At 35.0% G+C, this 23,718-nt stretch overlaps 1 protein-coding gene and 2 long non-coding RNA genes across 5 annotated transcripts in view; 1 reads left to right on the top strand and 2 right to left on the bottom strand.

The window, feature by feature from the left end:
- Positions 1–1,691: 1,691 nt before the first annotated feature.
- LOC111401826 lies at positions 1,692–6,313 on the bottom strand. The gene is made up of 4 exons (XR_002704117.1): positions 5,975–6,313; positions 5,096–5,489; positions 2,905–3,326; positions 1,692–2,615 (listed from the first exon to the last, which is right to left on the bottom strand). It is a non-coding gene; the product is annotated as an uncharacterized LOC111401826 (long non-coding RNA).
- Positions 6,314–7,637: 1,324 nt separating this feature from the next.
- LOC111401822 (protein TSS) lies at positions 7,638–20,945 on the bottom strand. 3 transcript variants are annotated; one of them, XM_023029742.1, is made up of 24 exons: positions 20,625–20,945; positions 20,470–20,531; positions 20,276–20,368; positions 19,675–19,747; positions 17,744–18,067; positions 17,595–17,656; positions 17,254–17,385; positions 16,787–16,828; positions 16,167–16,694; positions 15,559–15,713; positions 14,490–14,991; positions 14,238–14,300; positions 14,042–14,143; positions 13,639–13,947; positions 13,472–13,564; positions 12,250–12,351; positions 12,057–12,161; positions 11,665–11,798; positions 10,961–11,144; positions 10,655–10,786; positions 10,158–10,270; positions 9,994–10,072; positions 9,125–9,578; positions 7,638–9,046 (listed from the first exon to the last, which is right to left on the bottom strand). In XM_023029742.1, exons 1-24 carry the CDS (start codon positions 20,692–20,694, stop codon positions 7,926–7,928), a joined length of 5,034 nt encoding a protein of 1,677 aa, XP_022885510.1. In that variant the 5' UTR covers positions 20,695–20,945; the 3' UTR covers positions 7,638–7,925. The 3 variants fall into 3 exon arrangements, with proteins under 3 accessions (XP_022885510.1, XP_022885509.1, XP_022885511.1); XM_023029743.1 differs by having other exon boundaries at positions 8,744–8,919; positions 8,996–9,578; XM_023029741.1 differs by having other exon boundaries at positions 7,638–9,578.
- A 1,502-nt stretch (positions 20,946–22,447) lies between these two features.
- Positions 22,448–23,718, top strand: part of LOC111401821 — a 3,366-nt gene continuing 2,095 nt past the window's right edge. The window contains exon 1 of the long non-coding RNA XR_002704116.1: positions 22,448–22,622. This is a non-coding gene — a long non-coding RNA (uncharacterized LOC111401821). The remainder of the gene's footprint in view (positions 22,623–23,718) is intronic.

The raw sequence follows: 23,718 nt of genomic DNA, 5'->3' as shown, positions 1-23,718 counted from the left end.
GAGGTTCCACCGGAATTGCTGAATCTCTACTTTCTGGAAGTGTTCAGTGTGGCTTATAACAACTTGCTAGATAAAACTCCAGAAATGAAAGCACAATTTGGGACTTTTGACAGGAGCAGTTATGAGGGAAATCTGTATCTTTGTGGACTTCCACTGGAAAATAAATACACTTCCACTGAGGAGATGCCAAAATCATCATCCAGTTCAAAGAGAGAGGACAGTAAATGGTACAAAATAGATATAGTAGATTTTTATCCCACTTTTATTGTTTCCTACATCATGTTCTTTCTAGCAGCAATTGCTGTTTTTTATATGAATCTCTCTTGGCAAAGGTGTTCAATTTGTGGAGTTGTCATACCATAAGTGCTATATGATTCTGTACCTCTTATATGTAAGTTTGGAATACAAGTGAAAGGTCTGTAGCTGGTAATATATAGTTACAAGTCTCAAAATAAACATCTGCTTGTATGCCTCTTTGTTTCAGTTTTCCCCCCTATCAAGTCCTCCCATTTTGACATTTGCCATTTATATGATGTGTAGACAATCTTTTTGGTTCCTTGCCACTCAACATACAAGATTAACTCTAGTAATATCAGGAAATTTTCACAGTTGAGATGATTCTCAGTTCTTGAATAACTTGTTGAGGGCGGATGGGTTAGTGATCTATGCATTGTTCTGCTAAACTTTTGAAGATTCTTATCTCCTACTCTAGAATTTGCAGGTTTTGTGAACTTAAAAACCTTTTGTACTGTTGCTACATGTTTCCCCATGGTCCATGCCAATTAAGCCACCCGTAAAATCTTTGCTGACAATTATTGTTGACAATCTTTTAAGAGTTAGACCTCAATTAAAAAGCCTTTGATCGAAATTTGCTTCATTATCTCACAAATTTGAGCTCGTTAAAAGAGTTTAGAATCTTTCTATGAATCGATTCAGATGAGTTGTTTCCTTCATAATAAACCTCAAATTCCTAGAATTTATTAGCCAAAAATCTAATAAATCAAGAAAATTACATTTAGAGTGTGTTTGATTGACATGGAAAATATCTCATAGAAAAGAAAATATTTTCCATCTTTTGTGGAAAATAAAAACCACCTCTACCCAAGGAAAATATTTTCCTTAAAAACAAGGAAAATTAGGCATATTTTCAAAAGTTGAAAAATGTTTTCTATGGAAAAAAATAGCAATCAAACACTCCAATTAGAAATTTGGGTGGAAAAGTGATATTTTCCATGGAAAATAAATGTAATCAAACACACCCTTAGAGTGTGCTTGATTGAAAACTTTTTCATGGAAAATGACCTTTTTCACTCGAATTTCAATTTTTGGAGTGTTTGATTACCATTTTTTTTCCATGAAACAACCTTTGAAAATATGCATTTGAGAAAAAAAAAATTCTTAATGGGAGGTAGGTTTTTGTTTTTCCTCAAAACAAGAAAAACATTTTCCACGCCAATCAAACAGACCCTTAACTTATGTGCCATTCATTCTAAGGAGGAGATCATTGAACTAATGAATATGAGAAAATTGGATGTTGAAATAGAAAATTTAAAATGGACCCCAAATTTGAGTTGAAAGTATTCGTTACTGTTAATTCATTGATCTGTCCAACCACCACCTACGAGGATGTTTTCCTAATTGGTTGCTTCCGGAAAAAGCAAAATTAGAAGTTTTGAACATAAGAAACACACTTTTGTTATCAAACAAACTTAGAATTTACGCTGAATGATTTATTACATTATCAATCATATTTATAGGACTGCAATCCTATATATAGAAGGAAAAGAAAAAGGAAAGATTATAAAATCGTTTTACTAGAAGAAAAAAACCTAACTAGACTAGGACGTGCTAGAGTGAAGATTTTAAATCCTGTTCTAAGATTTCTATTACAACTCTCCCGTATAAGTTGGTGCATCAACATATGCCCAACTGGATCATTATGCATGGAATGACCCACTACTTGAAAATCGTTACTTTACTCATATTGAAACTCCATGTTGTAAAAGCCACCCCCTTGCTACCAATTCTACTCATCATCTCGGTTAGATTCCTACTTGAGGAGTTACTTGAGATAAATGAGAAGAAGAGTACGGAGAGGTAACAATGGTAGCAACCTAAGCAAATTTCTTCCTCTGTTCAGCTTGCTTGTTTTCAACCACTTCGGGTAATCTTTATAGCAAAAGCTAAAGTATTAGAGACAAATCCTATAACCAAAGTAACTTGCCTCTGTAATTCAGGATGGACTAGTGTTTATGTCTCTTCCAGACATGAGAGAGGATTAGATGTTAACTCAGCGCCTCGGACTGGGGATCTATAACTACCCGTGCAAACTAATTTCTACATAGACAAGGAAACTACTTAAAGAAATGTATCATTCAAATCATTGTCTGAAGATCCCAGCAGTCAAGTTCTCTCATGCAGGTAATAAAGTAGATTCTCTCGTTTTCGCCATCTTGACTTGAAACCTCTGCATGAAATTCGGATTAGCTTTAAGTCTCTCTTTGATGTTTGAAGTTCCAGTTTCCTCCACCAATTTCCTAACTTTACCTGCCTCCTCAATCAAAGCAAATAGAATCCGGAGGCAATCCTTTCTGTTCTCGCCTCGATGTTTAAACCTGGTAGAGAACATAATATTAAAATAGAGAAAAAGGGACGAAATTTTGCTAAGCTGTGGTATCTTTGTTGTGTACCTAGAAATTTTACCCTAGATTCAAGAGCAATAAAAAGATATAGAATCTAGGGTAGAGCCCATATTACTTAGTTCAATTCAAATTTATTATTATCCAAAGTAAGAGGAAGTTCGCTGGACGAGAATCAGATGCTACATAATTTCAGAGACATTCAAGCATTATCAAGGTCACTAGTTGACGAGAAAAAGCAACACACTGTCTGTCACTGAGTTACCTCTCACTAGTTATGGTAAGTTCATCTTTTCCTGGATTGTATCGCCTTCCTGCTAATTCTTTTATGCCGGCAGAATTGATGCTTTGACAAACCAAGCTCTTTGACAGTAACAGCCAATTTTACTTTTCTATTTTTTAGGTGCCATGCATCACCACCAGGAGCAAAGACCGCGCGTGTTTGCCACCTAATAATTGGGCCCTCACCTGGTGGGTCATCAAGATCATTTTTCTTATCGGGCACAGCAGTCTCTGACTCTCATCAAACTGTTTAGGAGCCTCTGCCTCCATCAGCTTAGCACATTGCAATACCATTTGGTCTTCAAACTCTTTGAACAATGCAGTCTTCTTCAACTTCAAGTTCACCTTTTCCAATCCTATTTGCTATCTCATCGAACTTCTTTTCCACTTTCTTTTCGATCTCGTCTGAGAATTGTTAAATAATAAAAGTCAACTCATACTATAAACAGAGTCTAAAAAGTATTGGAAAAAATTACTACAATGTTTGAGAGTGGAAATATGTGCACCTAATGGTCCCATGATATTGTATCACTATGCAAATCCACAAAGTCAAATGCATTAAGCTTTATCATTTCTTTTTTATTTTTCTGAACACAAGCATTATCATTTCAAACATATTAATCTAACATGTATTTAAGATGAAATTATATGAATAATGCTCCACAATTCATGAGCTAAATCAACTGGGAGAAACCAATCTCTTCAGTCTGATTTGAAGGATATTAATAATTCAAGATGGCTTCTCAAGACCCCACTCGAAGATAGTCTAAAAAAGCTAAAAAACAGTGCTGCTATAACTGAAAGTTATATCAGACGGGAACATGGTTCTTGTTGGATGCAGCACCTACAAATGTTGGAATCACCAGTGGATAACAATTCTGGAAGTCCTTAAGAAGATAAAGGCTGATCCAGTTGTTAAAAGATTTGGGAAACAATTTAAATGCTGAAGAAAACGGAAAAGAAACCAACTTCTGCTAGGTTTCTGGATGAAGAAAATGATGTTGGAATCAACAGCCTAAACATGGAAAGCAACATGGAATAACTAAAGGGATGTGAGTCCAACTCTGATCTGATGCAGAGTCGCTGCAATATGTTACTCAAGAAGCTTTCTTACATTTGAAAAAAAACAGGAACTTGCCTTTATACAAAGGTCTTAATGATATAGAGATGTGAGTCTAACTCTGATGCAGAGTTGCTGCAATATTTTACTCAAGAAGCTTTCTTACGTTTGAAAAGGAACAGGAACTGGCATTTATACAAATGTCTTATTGATATATAAAGGCATTAACTATTTGATTTGTTGTCATGTACTTTTAAGGTCAATCCAAACCCATTTACCAGCTCCATGAGGTTGGGATGTGGGCATGGAGAGATAAGCCGAAGTCAAAATAGAAAGGAACAAAATGTAAAATTGATAATGATGCTTTACTTGATTTTTTTTCAATTTAAGGGCACTTTCTTATATCGGCTTTATAATTCCCCAATTCAATGTCAGTCAGTGGATGAGCTGGTCAAGATGCTGCATAAGTACAATATTGCAGTTGCTCTATCTAAGCCGTAATATAATGCTAATGGCTCAAAAGGTTGGCATGGAAATTCTGATACAGTTTTTTGGCCTAGGATGACAAATTAATCTGCTAATTTTATATAGGTTATAGATTTTTGTATCATTTGAACTTTCTCCAGTTGATGGACGTACACTAACTGACTTCATGCATCTTACAGGATTACAAATGTGTTCTTTAGGCGGCATTGTGAGCGAATAATCTCACTCACACTCTCGCTTTCTAGCCGACTCCTACCTCCACTAAAATTTTCTTCTTTATGTCAGTATTAATGAAATCCCATGAACTAGGGTGAATTTCAGAGCAACTTCCTTATACACAGTCTCTTTGTATTTATTAGATGGTTGATCGAGCTTTTATGCACATCCTTAGAGCTGTTATTGCTACTATTGGGAGCACAGACATTTCAATAGCCCCAACTCAAATGTGTGTGATAGTGCTTTTTTGTTTAAAAAGGTTGTGTTCCACATCATGACACATCAAAATTTAAAGTGATCTTAATCACAAGAAAATAGATTCATCCGATCAATCCAAAAACCACCAAGAGAGATGGAAAGTTTGTTTTCTAGAATTTGACTTTGAAAGCGAGAAAAGGAATAGAATTATTACCCGGTAGAAGTTTGTCCCAGTTAAGCATGTCCTCTAGTATTGCCTCACACTCCCTAGTATCCTTCAGACGCCCATGTTCGACAGCCTCTGCAATCATGTCATCCCACTTCTTGTCATCCATGTTAAAGTATGGATCACTCACCATTTTCTTCACCACAATATCCCTTGCATTGTACAAATCATCAATCTCTTCATTCGTTTCATGGCCCTCCTCAAAATATAGGTCTGTAACATTATGTCATTATGTATCGGCTGCATTTGAAGCTCTTCCATCAACTCATCATCTGTGTCATCATGCTTACCGGATATCCTCCTCTTTAGAATACTCTCAAGGATTAATGGGAGTGCATCCTCATTGGCATTCTTGAAGTGTCCTCTATCTGCACTTTTAAATCTGCAAACAAGAAACGATTAAAATCTTAATCTATATAACATAGATGAAACAGGCAGACTAGCAGTAATAATTCCATAATTACTCAGCAACCGAGTCAAGTTGTTCATCAAAAGTTTTATATCCAAACAGCATATTGTGCAATCTACTTAATCTGGTTTCGAAAAATATAACCACTAAAACCTAGTAGAGCTTGAAACGTTTAATTGACTGAACAATCATACATGAAAAAGGAATCAAATTACACAATTAACAGGTCCAATTTTCTCCAACGTTATTGATGCACGTATTCTTCCAAAATTCTTAATAAACAATCTTATTAATGTATAAAAATTGCCTTTTCTTCTTGAAAAAATGAGCTTCAAAAACTATCCAATACAACAAAATACAATGCAGTTTGTTTAGATCTCAAACGTGTATTAGAAATACCAGGAAATAATTGCATTATTTTGATACTACAAAAACTAGAATAATTTTCGACTCTGTACCTTCATTGGTTACACCTTGGACCTCGGCGGCGACTTGTTTCTTCTCTTCAGGCCTGTTGACGCTAGATTCGGATTCAGGCTTTGAATCTTGGTTCGACTCTGCTATTTCCTTGGGGCGTCATTTTCAGATGAAAAAAACCGGAATCTCGAAGAGAAGCAATTGATTACCGGTGCATTGCTGGTACTGAAATTGGTGCAGTCATTGTTAAAGATTACCGAGATAGGTTTGAGATTGTGTGAGAAATGAAGATTTCGAGTACAGAGAGAGATGATTTTTTCTAGGGTCGTAGTTTCTGGGTACGGCAATTGATAAATGGGTGATCCAATTGAAGGGTTGTTCGTGAATAATGTATTATAGAAGCGATATATGTTGAAATGTATAATTAAAAAAAATGATTTACATCTAATATTATTTTAATAAAAATGTGTGGTTAAAAATAAGTATTGTAAAAAAAATAATGTAAAAAAATAGTAGACAAACACACTCTGAGATTTACATGAAATAATCGGTATCCAAATTTTTGAACGTTTTAATTTGGATTAGGTTTCCTCGGTTTTTTTTTTCCCTAAGGAAATTAATATTCCATGATAATGATTTTATTTCGAGAAATTTATTTAATTATATGTTTTAAAATTATTAAATTAAAAATTATATTTGCTTAACTGAAATATTTCAAGGACCGAGCAAAACTGGTGGGGTATGGTTATAACTTGAATTTCCTCCATAAATTGAACCTAAGATGGCTTACAGTGAGGCAGAAATAAAAGCTTAGTTACTGGACTAGGATTGTGTATTTAATATCCAAACCTTCCATTACCAAGCAAGCAAATGGTCCAAGGAAGGAAATCAATCATTAATTCATTGATTTATGAGCGATAATTATATCAAAATGTGAGTTATTTGTTTATACCACGTAATAAAAGCATTCAAATTGAATAAAAGGATATAGATACACTTTTATGGTTGTCACAATTGTTATTGATGTATTTGGTGATTGAATGCTTTTGATCAAGGTTTATTCGGATTCACAAGAGATATGGTGGGTTGACTTAATTCTGTAGAATTGGTTTGAAGTTGAGAGAGGTAAATTAATTAATTTAGAAAAATTCGATCCATTAAACATAATTAATTGTTATCAAAATTTGGTGATTGAGATTAAGAGGATATCTTTGGTGAAATTGTGAATCTTAACAATTAAATCATTATATAAAAAATTCACTTTACAAGCATGTTAATTATTTTAACATATTCAAAATAAAAACTCACAAAAAGAAAAGAACCAAGGTTAATTAATTTTAATCAAATTGAAGTTAGGAATAATTTGGACTTTTAGGACCACTTTATTAACCTTCGCAATTCGTATACTCGTGGAATATAAAATCAACAATAACTAACTTTGGAGCCCAACCAAAAAGTTCAATAACCAAAGTGCAATGGTGTTATTTGTTGGTTCATTGGCATCATTTTTAACCTAAATATTTATTTGTTGGTTCATTGGCATCATTTTTAACCTAAATATTTATTCAAGTTTTCTCCTCTAGTTTGCTCAGCTACAAAATTACAGCAACAAAACTTTATCAAGGAAAAGTATATATTTAACAAGTAAGATGAACTCATTTCATAGTCATATAAATAGAGGTGAACAATAATGGAAACCTCATAGACAGCAGTAAAATTGAAGGGAAAAGGGAGAGAGTTAAGGAATATGTAGATCAATTAATCAAAATTTCCAGGTCAGAAATCCACCAACCTCTATATTTGATAAACATTCATTCCAGCGGACTTCATTAGTAATTAAACCACAAGTAATTATTGTACAGAAGCCCCAACTAAATTGTCTTCTGAACATTTCTACAGCTTCAAATTCGAATTTGAAGAAATCTCTGAAATTCTTGTAGCTGGAGAAGAATGAAATTGCTGTCCCATAACATATTCGCAAGAGTCCTCTCTTCAATGCACTGAAGCAGAGATTGATTGTTGACCGTATAAACCATTTGTTAGTTGCTGACGGTTTCTTCTCCGCTTTGTGACGAGCACAAAACCTTCTCCATCTCTATGCTTACTCTGATCTTTTTGTGTTTCATTGTCGTTCTTCTCTGTTACTGATTCTGTTTTTTCATCTTTCCCATAAAAAATCTTTATAATTGCACTGTCGTTTACAATTGCTTCAGCAGAATTACTTGGAAATTCGGGCTTCTTTTCAGTGACTGGAGACACACTTGGAAGATCTGAAGAATTCTGCACTGATTTCATTATGAAACTAAGCAGTATCTGTCTGGCTAACTCTGCCTTCTCTGCAACAGAACTGCTTCTCTTAGATCTTTCACCTTTGACATCAGTTGCAACTTTCTGACCAGGCTTCTCTCCAGCAGATCCTACAGGATCCGAGCAATTAGGATCCATAGAAGAATCATAGTCAATGGCAGATTTTGAACCTTCAGTAGCGGCATTCATTTGGCATGCACTTCTAGGAACAAATTCAGGTGCATGTGGATTCATTGTTTTTGGATAAAGAAATCCACTTTTTTCAGAAATGGGGATTTGGTAATTCAAAAAGGCACGTCTGTAATACATAGGTGACCTAGGACCACAAGGAACTCTGGCAGAAACTGATGGAAATCCCACAGGATCTGTAAGTGCTCCTTGGCTGGCTACTACATCATAGACACTATTGACAGCAGTACTGTTTAATGGATGAGTCAATGGGTAGGCAACTGGATTGAATGGTTGAGCAGAAGCTGAAAGTTTGCTTCCATTTGTTTCTATAGGTGTTTCCTGATTGCTTGAGCATAAAATATCTTCACCATTTGGGAAGGAGTTTTCCAACTCGGATCCACTATCGTGTACCTCACCTTCATTGTCTCCTTTTGGGTCCTCACAATCTGGTAGTGATTCGTCTACAGCAACTTTGTCCCTTCCATCTTGCTCTCCTGCCTCTCGTGGACTAATGCAGATCTGGGTATCAGTTTTTTCTTCACTTAATTCTTCTACTTTCTCCAGTAAGGGCTTTAGAACCGTACCTGGCGCAGCGACTGCAACTTCTTTGTATGATAGTGATTTAGAAGCTAAAGCTGTGAGAGTTGCAGGAACAGAGAAATTTTTAGATGCTGGCGTAGTTTTCATCATTGAATTCTTTGCAGGCAGCTTACCTGAATTTTCATCATTACTTGAATTAACATTCTTAAGTTGCCTTGGGGGAGACACTTCAGCTGAAACTGACTTAAATGTTGCTTTATGTCCCAGTGACACAGCCTCCTTTCTATAACTGTTGTCTCTATAATTTGAGTTATCAGGGTTTATCTTTAACTTGGCAAGATCCGGTCGTCTTCTGTTGAACTTTCTGCCAGCACCATTCCCTGATCGTCCTTTGGAATTAGCTTCCTGCCACCCTTTATCAGAGTTTGTTTCTTGCACAGTTTCTTCAGGATTGTAGATAGAAATTTCATAGGACTTGAAGGATACTTTGGAGGAGTTTGTGTCTGTCTTATCATCAGCTCTGTTACTCTCTATGATCGCACGGATTTCCAAACTTTCATTGCTCATGGTCATTTCAGTTCTTTCCTCGTACTGCAGTTCATGGGATTTATCAACAACGGGGAAGACCTATAGATAAATGCAAAAGGATAGTGTGAAATTGCAGCATAGAAAGTAGAATTAATTGCATATCAGACCTCGAATCCCAGCCTAGGGCTTAGCATAGGATCTGACAGACAGTACCTTAGCAGAACGTGAAATAAGTCTCTTCTAGCATCAAAATCTAACATGATTAAGTATTTGGAAACTAACTTTTGGAGAAGGATTAAAAGTCATGCAAAATGGTGCAAAAAGAGCCAGTTCATTCATCTGTGATTGATTTCACAGAGACATCAGAAATTTCAAAGTAGTATTCAGTAAAAATGATATTATGTAAATAAATAAAAAAATGTCCATATTGTGCACCTCGTGGTTGGAAAGGAAAATATTTAAAACTATCCATAAAAAGAGTTCAATTCTTTTTTGCTTTTTGTGAACTCAATACCTTTGCACGTCGTCTCTTCCGAGCATCTGCATCCTTTGACTGCTGATCGGGACTTATGTAATCAAGGAGATCTGATACACTGCGCCAGAAGGTTAAAGGGTTTTGGTTTGCCAGGTTATGTATAATGTTCAAAACCAAGCAATATGGGAATACCGTATCAATACCTCAGGTGACCTTTGCTGGCAATGGATGCATCTGGTTTTGGAGTTCCATTACGTGCCGCTTCTTGCTGCTCCAAAGCTTTTGATTCAAAATATTCAAGCCATGCAGCAGCATCCTGCAATTACATGGTATATCAGATACCCTTTTATAACATTCTTCAAACTTAATTGCCTATTGATATGCATCTATTTGTGAACCAAAGCTAGTACATTTATGTATTTGAAGATGCTCCTTCCCATAATAATGGGCATAGAAGTGTCTGACAGAAAATTATACTAGTGAGCATAAATATCTTTGATGTGAAGAAGAGTTACTAGTTAACATATCAAATGAGGTTTAAAACGTATACTTTCCTTAAGAAAACTCTATCTTCTCATTCCACCACATGGACAAGACATAGCTCAAAGCAGAAAAACCAGAGTATAAGTGTAGCCTGATGGTTATAGAAATTTACTGTAAAGCAGTAAAGGTAAACCACGAGAGAGAATTTTGTAATTACCTGAGTACGAAGATCCTCTGCTCCCAGTTTATCTTGCAGAATTTGTAATGTAGTTTGTTCATGTTGCACACTGAGGGAATATGCTTCCATTAATGAAAGAGCTATGGCTATTGCATGATAGCTAGCAGCAGTCTGTGGGATAGAGCAACTAAATTATTACAGTATGTTCTAGGAATATTCAATAACCACAAGCATATTTTCATACACATTTAAAAAGTTAATTCCTTGCCATGAATTGCTTCTGTATTCAAGACAACAGTAAATATGGTGTGCGTATTTTGAGATAGAGAGAGGATGGGGAATAACTTGTATGTGATCTGCTCCCAATAATCTCTGGTTGCACTTCAGAGCTTCATGCAGATATCTAAGTGCAACATGAACATTTCCCATGCCCTCTTCCATCATAGCCACATTAATGTATGTAGCAGCGGTGTTCGGATGAGAGAGACCACATGTAAAATTAAGAAGATAGAGAGCACGGTTGACATATCTGCCCAAATTAATAAATGAAAGATTAAGAAAGAGAAAAAAAAAATAGTCATAAGGAATGAATATGTAGCAAAACCAGAAATAGATGAAAGAAAGCAATTTAACGAAATTGAAACTAAATCTAAAATTGGAAGAGAAATCTAAACTAAAAGAGGCAGAATAAAGTGAATGACAAAATTCCCCTCAAAAATCTAATGGCCCGTTTGATTCTCATTTTTATCAAAATGCATTTTTCTCTCTCTTCTTTTTAACCACACATTCTTCATTAAAATAATATTACACGTAAATCAAAAACTTTTCCTTATTTTTCATCCACACATTCTCCATCAATATACTATTCTAAAATTCATTTTTCCATAAAAATGGGTGTCAAACACCCTATAAATGTCCTTTTGACTTTTGAACATCATAATATTTTTTGAAATCTTCAAGATCAAGGAAAACAGTGATAGAGAACAAAGCATACTGGCAAAATCAATGTCAACAATGATATTTTAATTAAGGGATCCTATTTAACTTACTTAAGTGCTAATTCAATGTGTTGCAGGCGATAGTAGAAAACTGATAGATCTCCATAGCTTTTCATGGTGTCTGGATGGTCAAGCCCCAGCTCCCTCTCGTTGATATCTAATGCCTTTTGCTGATATATAGTAGCCTAAACAAGAAAGCAAAGGACAATTCAGACACACCGAACTTTCCTAGTCTCACATTTGTGCAAGTCATGTACAGATGAAGTCCGGATCTCACAATGTTATCTCTCCTTTATATGTTCATATAGTTAAAACAGGAATGTAATCGGTATATTTATTCATATATTTCTTTATATTTTAGGGGGGTGGAGGCAGGGTGGGGCCTGGGGGAGTAAAATTTGATAGAAGTATATAAACCTAAAGCTGACAAACTTATGTCATACCTGATTAAAATCTCCAGTATGGTATAGAACAACAGCTAGAAGACTATAAGCACTTGCAGTTGTACGATGATAAGGACCACAAACAGCCATCAGCTTTGCCAGAGCCTTCATTTTCAAGTCATATATGAAATTCAACGTTGCCCAAATAGGAACACTATAAACCTTGCTTATTTATGATGGAAGATTTTGGTACCTTTGTCCCATAGTTAACGGCATCTTCTAGCTTCCCCTTGTCCAGTGCAATCTTGGATGACTCCAGTAAAGTTCGTCCATCAGCAGAAGAGCACCCTACATGCTGTATATTATAAAATAAAAGACAGAAACCATCACTTAGTGGATTGTTCGTATAAAACACTAATTTAGTGCAAATCTTTGTGTGTATTAAAATGCTAGTAAGTGAGACGAAGTGATGAGGACGTCTACTTTTTATTTATTTTTAGTTGGACTTTATTTATGTTTTAAGATTCTTATTTATGCAATTGGGCTTGTATTTGCCCAAGTCCGTTCTAGGTAGGGTTTTGTTTTGACTATTTAAACCTAATTTGCCATGTAATTTCATTAGTTTTGGGAATGAATATGAATTATTGAGATTGATTGTGGCGTCTTCTTCCTCTCCCTTCCCCTTTTCCCCTGAATTTTTGCTTCTTCTCCCCCCCCCCCCCCCCCCCCCAATTCTCTCTGGTTTCTCCCTCCCTTCTTACTTCTTCTTTCTATTCTTTTATTTGTCTTGTGTTAACTAATGATAGAGAGGTTCATCACTTCCTTGTTCATTGGGTTGATTGACCAGATTGTGACTGTACATGGATCTTGAGAGAGACACAACAGTAATTGAATTAAAATTTATTGGAGCTTTATCAGAACCAAAAGGATCTTCCTTGGCTTAGATCACCCAGGAGGAGTTGGTGAGAACACCAGATTTAGATCTCCACTGACACATTTCTACATACGCCAGAAGAAGCTTGCCCAACCACTCAACTTATGGTTGGGAGATTGACTGCAATCTATATTGATATATCCACTCGACAGGGTCAAGTTTTTTTTTCTCCCACCCCGAGAGAATTGATGAGGACATCAAGTCTTTTTATTTATTTCATTTTGAACCTTATTTCATTTTGGTAGACTTTATTTTGTTGTGAATTTTTATTGGGCTTATATTAGCCCAAACCCATTCTAGTTAGAGTTTTGGTTTACTATCTTAACTTACTTTTCCATGTAATTTCTTGTTGACTGAATAATTTTTTTTGGTGGCTTGTGGCAACTTTCTCTCTTCTTTCTATCTGTCTTCTACTGATTCTTCTGTTTATTCTTCTTCTAACCCCGTTCTTCCCCACAATTCACTCTTCCCCATAGATTTGTTATCACTTTCAATTAAATGTTCCAGTTGGTCCTGCATCACGAAGAGGGAGTAAACTTACCTTACACATCGGCACTATGCTAATAATATCAGATTTCTTGAATGGTGTAGAGCTTTCCATATCATAATCTTTAGAAACCAACTCCAATCCAACCTAAAAGGGAAGAAAGTTTTATATTTTGTTTCAATTTAACTTGGACTCAATAATGCAATTGTTTCAGAAAATACCTTGTGACAAATTCCCCTGAGAATTGACAACTTTCTCAAATGTTGGAATTCATCTTTCAATTTCCAACCAAATCTGTTCTCCAAAAATGCTCGCATCCATTTAAATTTGAGAATTTGATCACTTTGGTCATTATCTTTGATATTCCATGACCCAAGCAAGAAATTTAAGGTTGAGGCTATTGCAGCTGACATGTTATCAATGCTCTCAACGGAAGCAATAACAGCTCTAAGAATGTGCTTAAAAGCTCGAGTAATCATCTCATGAATACAAAGAGACTGTATGTGAGGAAGTTTCTCTGCAAGTTCCACCTGGTTCATGCGATTTCATTAAATCCAACTTAAAGAAGAAAATTGTAGGGGGGTAAGGGTGGGCTGGAGAGAATGCATAAAATTATTCGCTCACCACGCGGCCCAAGGAACGCATTTGTAATCCTCTAAGATGCATGAAGTCAGTAAGCGTACGTCCATCAACTGGAGAAAGTTCGAGTGATGCAAAGTCTGTCACCTATAAAAACGTATTTGATTAAGTCAACGTCCTTGGCCAAAAACAATATTAGCACTTCCAAGGCAACTTCTTTGAGTCTCTATCGAAATGTTACCAGCTTAGGCAGAGCAACTTCATTATAGTAATCCTGCAACATCCTAACCAGCTCATCCACAGGCTGCACAATGAAGCAGAGAGTTATTAGGACAAGTGTTATGGAATCCTTAACTTAAAAAAAGAGAAAATAAATAAAAGTACTAGCAGGATTCAGTTCAAATAGATAACTTGTTGTCATGCTATTTTCATCTTAAAAGAAATAGCATGACAACAAGTTATATAATTAATGCCAGAATATATAATATAAGACCTTTGTATGAAGTCCAATTCCAGTTTCTTTCAAACGTAAGAAAGCTTCTTGAGGAACATATTTCAGCAACTCTGCTTCGGAGTTAGACTCGCAGTTCTTTAGTTCAGCTGGCTTGCTTTCCATGTTTAGGTTGCTGACTCCAACATCATTTTCTTTATCCTTCCCAGTAGCAGAAGTCAGTTTCTTTTCCCTCTTCTTCAGCATTTTAAATTGTTTCCCCAGTCCTTTAACAGCTGGTTCAGCCTTGTTATCATCATTACGACCTCCAGAATTGTTATCTGCAGGTGATTCCAGCTTTTGCAGGTGCTGCACCCAACAAGAACCAAGTTCCCATCTGATACAACCTTCAGCCACTGTGGCACTGTTTTCTAGCTTTCTTAGACTATCCTCTAATAGTTTCTGGACCAGACATCTTGAAGTTTCAATGTCCCTTAAATCAGACTGAAGAGATTGGTCTCCCCCAGATAGCTTAGCATATGGCTCATGGAGCATTAATCTTAAGCTGTAAAACATCCCAAATGATTTTAATGCATGAAAAATCAACCAACAGATTGATATTAAGCATTTTCCAAGATCACAAGGAATTCCAAGCATACAGTTGGTGTATCATAGCTTCATTATGCTATTGAGTTGTCGTAAAATTATGACATATGGTAAAGGATGTAACTTCAGTTCTTCAGAAATGATTTGTGAATATCAAATTATGTCAAAAGACATTACAGGACAGAGCTAAGCAGGGAGGAAGCTATTTTCTACAAAGAGAACCAACATAGTACAATGGTAACTTTCAAAACTTGCTCAAAGTGACATGGATGAATATAACATACATTCTAATCCCAATTATGTATTTCCACTTATTTAACTTTTTTCCATCAATTAAAAAATTAGTATTTATTATTGCAAATGTCTTCCATTTCCTTTACAAGTGATATGGGTAAGTAAAGCAAAAAATCCTTCATGATGACTCCGTATCTCGAGTAGTACAAACAACTGAAACTTCGAAACTATTGAATTCTACAAACGTAATATGAGACACTTTATTTACATAAGAGAAAATGAAGTAATAAACCTGTTAATGTTGAGTGCATTGGCCCCTCCATCTGGTTGGTCCTCGATTTCAACATCTTGTGCAAGGCTCTTTCCCCTTTTAACATCTCCAACAACCTTCACTATTGCAGTGTACCCCCCATGTCTAACAACAACACAACTTAAGGAAGAAGTATCCTGCAAAAAAAAGGATGGAACGTTGTTTCTAGTCTCCAGATAAGAAAGGAATTCAGGCAAGAAAAGAGAGAATGAATAAATGAATATTTTGACAGAATTTATTCGGATTTATATAGCAGGGGAAATAGAAATACCATCATTGGAGTTCCTAGCCCAATATTTTTAGATTTAATCAGTCGACAGCCTATGTTCAAAGAGAATCTCTAAAACAAAGGGTGCTCTTAATGGATATCACAAAACATAAAAGATTATGTTTGTAAATATTTTGCAAAATTACTAAAAATTAACTAAGTGATGTGCAATCTTGGTATTTGGTAAGGATGTTTGTGATGTGATTGAAAAAGAAAACTAAGAATGAAGAGATGAGAAAGTATATAATAATAAATCCAGAAAACTTATTCGCAAAGAAACTCAGTAGTAAGAGCAGTGTAGTTGGAGGTAAATGTTACTTACATGTACAATAACACTTTCATCGGCAGTTATTCCTTTAAGTAGATTTCTCTGAGTAACCTCCTTGACAGATTCGTTAACGCTTTTACTGCCAATAATTTTAACTTCCAGTTTCAAGCTTGCATCTATAGCATCTCTTACCACTGTAATAGAGAGGTCTCCAATCCGATCCTCATGCACAATTGACCCTGGGGAAGAATTTAATTTACCCATTGCCGAGGAATTTATCACCTTCTGTATGGCTGAAACAGCTTTAAACACCGAGACATCGACAAAAAGATTATGAAGTAAAAAGGCCTTTCTATCTCGAACCACCCTCTCTTCTTCCATCGTGCAAGATAGGCTAGCTAGTATTGCAAAGTCTGTTGCCCATGGCCTAAGATCATGCTCTCCATTTCTTCCCTGGCCCCCACCATTGCCACCCCAACTCTCATCCTCTGAGGGCATGGAAACAAAATCTGATGCTGAATCCGCAACAGATGGAGGGACGAGCCAGGTATTGGATCGGAAACCGTATGGAAGGTTACCAAACTGAAAAGAACAACATGGAAAGAATTTGCTCATTTCTATTTCCAGTATTACCAAAACTTGAAAAGAATTTTCTTTAGTTAAACAAATGTCACCTTATTGTGTTCAACAAAAGCTTTCATTAAAGATGCATATGCCTGCACAAAAACATTGTATTAATTGTCCCGAATCAAGTAAGTGTTGAATAAGAGCACAAAAATGCTTCAATTATTTGACCAATGTGCTGATGCCTTTACCATTTCCTAGCAACTTTACATATGTATTCCCAAGGTGACACAATTTGTTCAGAATTTATTACTATCTAAATCAGTATATAGTTAAGTGACTTCATTATGCCTATCCAGATCAAGGATAACATCATGGTACCATAGCAAATGATGAACATATTTTTTCTGTTATATAGTTTGGACCTCCCTAGGAAACAAATGCAAACCATATTAAGTTCATTTAGTTTTTCTAGCAACAGCTGAGTATTAATTAATGTATGAAATTAAAGGATAATATGAAAAGCAAAAAATATGAGGATCTAGTAGAGGAATGAGTAATTATATCACGAACTCACATTAGCGAAAGCTTGGCTTTGCCGTTGAAGAAGATCCACCAAGGAATGGCTTTGTAAAAATTGCTTTCCCAAAGTGTAGAACCCTTTCTTTGATGCCATCACTTGTATTGTCTTCCCATTGCATAGCTTTATCTACACAAATCACAATAGCGCATTTTAGAAAATCCAGTACAACTTATTGTGAGAATTTTTGTTTAAGCTTAAAAGTTAACTTATAAGTTAACAAATAAATGACTTATTTTGTTATTAAAAGATGAAGAATGAGTAGATCACCTTATAATCAAAATAAGGATTTCTTAGAATCAACTGAGGAAAAATAATATTAGAATTTTGAAAAAGACCTGCATTTGGAAATAATCACCCTCCCGCATTTCTCCGTCTTTGGTTTCTGTTTTTTTCAAATCTGCAGTACGAATTGCAAATAATCAAAAACTAAAATACGACATACAATATTTTGAAAATTGATATGAGAGCGGGAAAATGATCTTACGCAAAATCGGCGAAGAGATGTGAGAGAAAGAGAAGAATTCGTAGAAATCGGAGAGTTTGGGAATCGGATGAATCGCCACCATGTCATAACTCTCCGAAATCGGTGGCGGGAAGTTCTCCGGCGACCGTGCTTCTCCATCGGGAATTGGTCCCGCGGCTTTTCTCTGTCCAGTTTTATTCTTCTTCTGAGGCGAATCGGCTCCAGCGAAGGCAGATGCGGAGGCGGAGGCGCGTCCGCCTTTTGGCTTGGCGAAGCGTGTCGTGCACGCGACGATGTCGAGGAGCCTCCTCACGTGCGCAACAGCCTGGGACTCAGTGTAGTCCTCTGTAACACCAGTGGCATTTGAGTAAATAGTAAGAAATATTATGTTTAAACAACTGTTTGAACTTTACGGCACGTTTTTTCTGTTCCGTGCCATTATTTGACCCAGGAAAAAATAATAATACTAATAATAATAATAATATATATTCTCAAAAAATAAAAAAAGAATTATTTTAACGAGATTTTGAAAGATGGCAAGCTAAAACATGTTTTAAAAAAAAGTATATTTAAAATCAATAACATATATATATATTGAGCCGTCCCTACGGAAAAATAATACTTTCATAATTAAGTTTCACATACTAACATTTTTTTATTTTTATTTTGTTTTGTTACATACTCGAGCGTTATTTCCTTAAAAAGAGTGAGAGAAAGTACAGTTGAAAATGAAAATCCACTTAGTTTATACATAACTAAGATGCGATTATGACCACAACCCGTCAGGTTTGTACTTTTCACGTGATACTCGTGAAACTTTTTGTATCAATTCGACAAGTATGGTCAATGCCTCGTTAATAATATTTTAAAGGCATACTTTTGTAGTGTTAAACCACATGGGCCCACTGTGGAAAAGAGACAAAAGAGGAATCTATGGAGCATCTATTGCACCTTTGATGTCTGTTTAATTTGAATTGAATTTTGATTTTTCATATAAACTTTCGTTTGAATCTCGTTACATTTTATTTTTCTCTCTCATATTTTCAATAATATAATTTTTTATAAAATAATATTACACGTAAATCGAAAATTTTTCCTTCTTTTTCAACCACTCATTTTTAAAAAAAAAATTATTTCACTTATTTTTATTTCTACAAAATGAGAGCCAAAAGAGGACTAAATTAAATTCAAACAATCAATATTAACAACATTTTTTAAAATTTTTTATCACAATCTACTAAAAATTTTAATTTTGATCTCCACCAAATAGCCTCTTATGCTAATATTTCTTGCTTGATTGACTAATGTTAAATAATATATTTACAAATAATTTTATCTAAATAAAATAAATAACCTCTTAGATATAAGAAAATTAAATAAAATTCAGTTAAAAATAAATTTAACCGTCTCTCACCTACTCCAATAATTACCAGGTTGAGCTCCTTGCTCGATACTTTTTCACCAACCAATCTAATAATTCTATTATACCCATGTGATTTTTTACTTTCGTCCAATGGCGTAGACAGAGACGACTACTCTAAGCCCCCGTTTGGCCCCCATTTTCTGAAAATGAAAATGGGGGGAATAGTTTTTTTTTTAAAAAATGAGTGGTTGAAAAAGAATGAAAAGTTTTCGATTTATGTGTAATATTATTTTATGGAAGATTGTGTACTTGAAAATAAGAGAGAGAGAAATATAATGTAATGTAATTAAATTTAATAGGGCCAAACGGGGACTAAGATTGTTCTGAAAATAATGAATATAATATTTTTATAGACATTCCCAATTATGTATATTGCATTAAAAATCTCACATTGGACAGCTGCTTTTAGACACCCAAATACTTTCTCAAGACGGCATTAATATTTAATTAATTAATAATCAATAGTCCCCCACGCAGCTCACGAGGGGTTGTACCTCGTACGCATAATTGGGTGGGATAATTAACCTACCTTCAACCATTCTCAGCAAGCACGGCTTTAGACTAACAACCTCCAACTTGTCATTTAATTTATGTCCTCGAGCCTGCATAGTAATGACCCATCTGGTAAGTTGAACGGAACAATATTAAAAGAAGAGCTAAAATCCTTTTTAGGCCACGTTTGAGAGCAATTTTGAGAGTTAATTTTTTGACTGTTAGGAGAAAAGTGGGGGCACCTGTGAGAGAAGAAGTCAAACGTTACGGCTGGAACAGCAAAATAACGGTCAAAAAATCAATTTTTGGGGGTAAAAAATCACTCACAAACACCCTCTTAGTGAGGTGCCGACTCACGACTCACAAATATTCTGTGCCGAAATTGGTTTAATTACGACTAAACAAAAAAACATAAACACCTGTACTGGTTTTTGTGTGAGTGCTTTGTGTCCTCTAACCTGTCGTAATTGCTCGTTTGGTAACTCAAATTGGAAACTATTCAAAGAAATAGCTAAAGTCTTGTTTAGTGAGGTCAAGACTCATAATTCATGAGTACTGAGTACCAAAAAAGATTAAATTGCAATGTAAAAAATAAATAAAAATCACGCAATGATGTGGGATTGTGTGTGAGTGCTGACCTCGTGAGAGAGAGAATAGTTTGTCAGATGGCATGTTTCGACATTAACAGCTACCAGCTTCCGCACATCCAGTATTTTATCAGTCGAAATGCCCTTAATCAAGCAACAAAATTAGATTCAAATAACACATAAACTTAGAACCTCTCGAGCACCCGGCCGACGGTAAAAGAAACTAAAATCTTGCTCATCGATACCTTGAGAATCACTTGAGTTTCATATGGTGTGATGACAGATATATCAAGAACAAAAGGTACTACTGCAGAACAAGAACAAAATTGACAAAAATGAATCAATAAAAAAGGAGAAACAGGAATATTAAGTATCTTGAATTTTTGTGTCATTTTCTTGCCTTTTTCTTCCTTTTTCTTCTTCTCTGTCTTGGCTTTATTTCCCTTTCCTCTGCCTGTTCTTGGGGCCATTAATTTTCACTTTTCTCTACTGTTTATTGATAAATCTAATTGGGATTTGGAGTTGAATGCTAAAGGGAAAACAGAAGAAAAACTTTGGTAAGAAGTTGTTGTTGAAAGGGTTAATTAATAGGCATGCAAATGAGAGAAATAGAAAAGAGGATAGAAAGTGATGAGGGAAATCTGTATCTGTATTGAAAGAAGATAGGATAAGGGGTTTTTGGGTTCAACTTCTTGAGGATTTGTTAATAAATTCTGGCCTCTCCTTCTTGCTTTTGTTGATTATTTTCCCACCCCACCCCTCTATTTTCTCTCTTAACGGGCTAATTTCATTTGGACCACTGTATTATAATTTATTTTCAATTTAGACCACATCATTCAATTTGATCAAATTGTCAAATGTTAACATTGACATTGACATTGTTATTACTTAAATCCACGAGTCTAATATATTAAACAAGTTTTTCAATTATATCACTTCATCTATCAATTTATTATGACGACGTGGGATGGCCGTTAGTAAGTAATAGCCTTAGTGTTTAGTTTTACCCAATTTGACAAGATTGAACCAAATGACTTAAATTGATACGAAATTCAAGCAGAGTGAGTAAAATTAATTAACAACTACTCTACATGGTCGTCAAAAAATTGTCTAAAATAAGTTATACAATTGAAAAGCTTATGATTTGGATTATTTTCAATCCACAAGACTAACATGCAAAGCGAGTTTTTCAAATGAATCATTGTCTAGATCACTTTATTACGGTCACGTAGGATGGTCGTAAGTTGGTAATAGCCAGTTCACATTATACAACATGACAGAATTGAACGAAGCAGTTTAAATTGAAACGTAATCAAAATATAATAACTCAATTGACATAAATTTAAAGTACAATAACCAAGAATGCAATTAACAATATAAACACACTCCCACGCAGGGTGACACCAAATTTCTCTCTCTGCACAATGTACATGTAATGTTCATTTTTTTAAGAGGTTGTATAGCCCATGCTTTGGGGACACAGACAAAATTGGTGAAATGACGCTAGCTTCATGCCACGTGGCGTTTGATTATGGATGGCTTTTTTATTTTTATTTTTATTTTTGTTTCCAGCCGAGCATCTTGTTTTTTCAAGTGTTGGCATCTTTGTTTCTTCAACCACTTGTAGGTGATTTTGAGACTTTAATTTTGGCATTTCTTAATTGAAATATTGGAATACACTGAATCTAATTAACTGTTAATTACTCGGTCCAAATTCTGAAATTGTCTTATTTACCTTACTAGGTAGTATTTGTTTTAAACCATTATTATCTATGTGTACGTGAACGAGTAAAAATAATAATAATAATAGAGAGACAATTTTTGGATTTTCAGAAAATCGTCTATTCAGTGGAGATTTTGACATGAATTTCTACTCGAAATTAAAATAAGAAAATGCAGGTATAGAACAATTTGAAGGGAAGGAAGACCTGCAGTTACAGCTTTAAAAAAACAGAAAAATAAAAATAAAAATAAAAACACTAATGACTTGGTAGACCACATCTCGCTATACTTTAAAAGTAAAATCTTATACCAATCTATAACAATAAAACCAATACTGAGGGCCTGTTCTCTTTTATGCTTTCTAGTCGTTTTCTATTTTCGATTTTTCAAAACAATGAGAATGTGTTCTCTTACCTATTTTCGAAAATGAGTTTTACAAAACCAAAAAATAAAAAAATAAAAATTGTTCTAAAAACTCAAAACGTCTAAAAAGCTGTTTTGAGTGTTTTGCAGCCAAAAATGGAAAATGGATGAAAACACGAGAAAGAGGCCCAAATTAAAAACAACTCTCTTTCTTTTTACTGACTGTTTGCTCGGATTGAAGAATCAGAAAAGCTCCATCTGAATCTCCTATCCTCTTCCTCGATTTCCAGCTTAATACAATCTTCAAATCTAGGTATGTCTTTCTTGCTTTCCAAGTGGTTTTCCGAGCATGTTTTCTTGTTTTGCCCTTCCTTTTTCCTTCAATTTACAGTTCTGTTACCCTTTCCCAATTTGTTGTTTGATAGGCACTAATCAGTAAGCAATCTCCCTGTTCTTGTTGTAATCTTTTTTTTTTCCTTCTTCTTTTTCGGTTAGATGCATAAATTTGGAAATTGAATTTTTTTAGTTATTTCTCCATTTTTTTTAAGCTGTTGTTTTTAATTGCAGACAACAGAAAAAAATTGTAATTGATTGTCTTGATGGGTGTTGAGTGATTTACACTCATTATATTATGTCATTAATTTTATGATTTTGCTATCTTGGAGAGTATTTTAGAAGTGCTAACAAGTGATTTTGGTGTTGTTTTGTGGATTGATGGAAGTCGAGAAAACAAGAGCTAAAAGAGGTCAAAGGAAGGAAATAAGCAAAAGCTAGCGAAATTGGATGAAATGACCAAAACGTGAGAGACCCAAATTTCGATGATTAAAATGCAATTAATCAAAAGTCTTGTCGGAATTTGAAATGAAGATCCGAGAGTTCTAGAAGCCAATTGGATGTGTCAAAGGGATCAAATTTAGTCAAGATATCATCATAAATCATTTTCCAACCAAAAAATTTTGCGCTGGAATTTTGGTCTCACATTTAGACTCATTTTTTATATAGAAAACGATCAAATTGGAGAATAATTCTTGAAACAAAATTGTAGTCCTTTGAATTAGCTTTTCAACGCATCTTGAATCACTTCAATCAGATATCGAACGAGAAAGTTATGTTGAAAATACTGAAAGACGTGCAGAATGTCGTTTCGGGCATCCCGGGCACTGCGGCGCCCATCGTGAGCGCTGGGGCACCCATCTTGCTGAAACAAGCAGAAAGTCAGGGCCCAGGCGCTGCATTTCGAAACAAAAGGAAATTCTGATTTTATAATATTTTCTCGGCCCAATTAGTAACCTGTTGTTCCCTAAATTTCAAGACACTATAAATACACAATTGAAGACCTAAATTAGAGGGGAGCCGAACACTAAAAATCCGTGGGATCAAGCCACGCGTTCTTGACATATTGGAGAGAA

Source organism: Olea europaea, chromosome 10, assembly GCF_002742605.1.
Source record: "Olea europaea var. sylvestris chromosome 10, O_europaea_v1, whole genome shotgun sequence".
NCBI classification, from domain to species: Eukaryota; Viridiplantae; Streptophyta; class Magnoliopsida; order Lamiales; family Oleaceae; genus Olea; species Olea europaea.
This window is presented reverse-complemented; position numbering and strand designations above follow the sequence as displayed.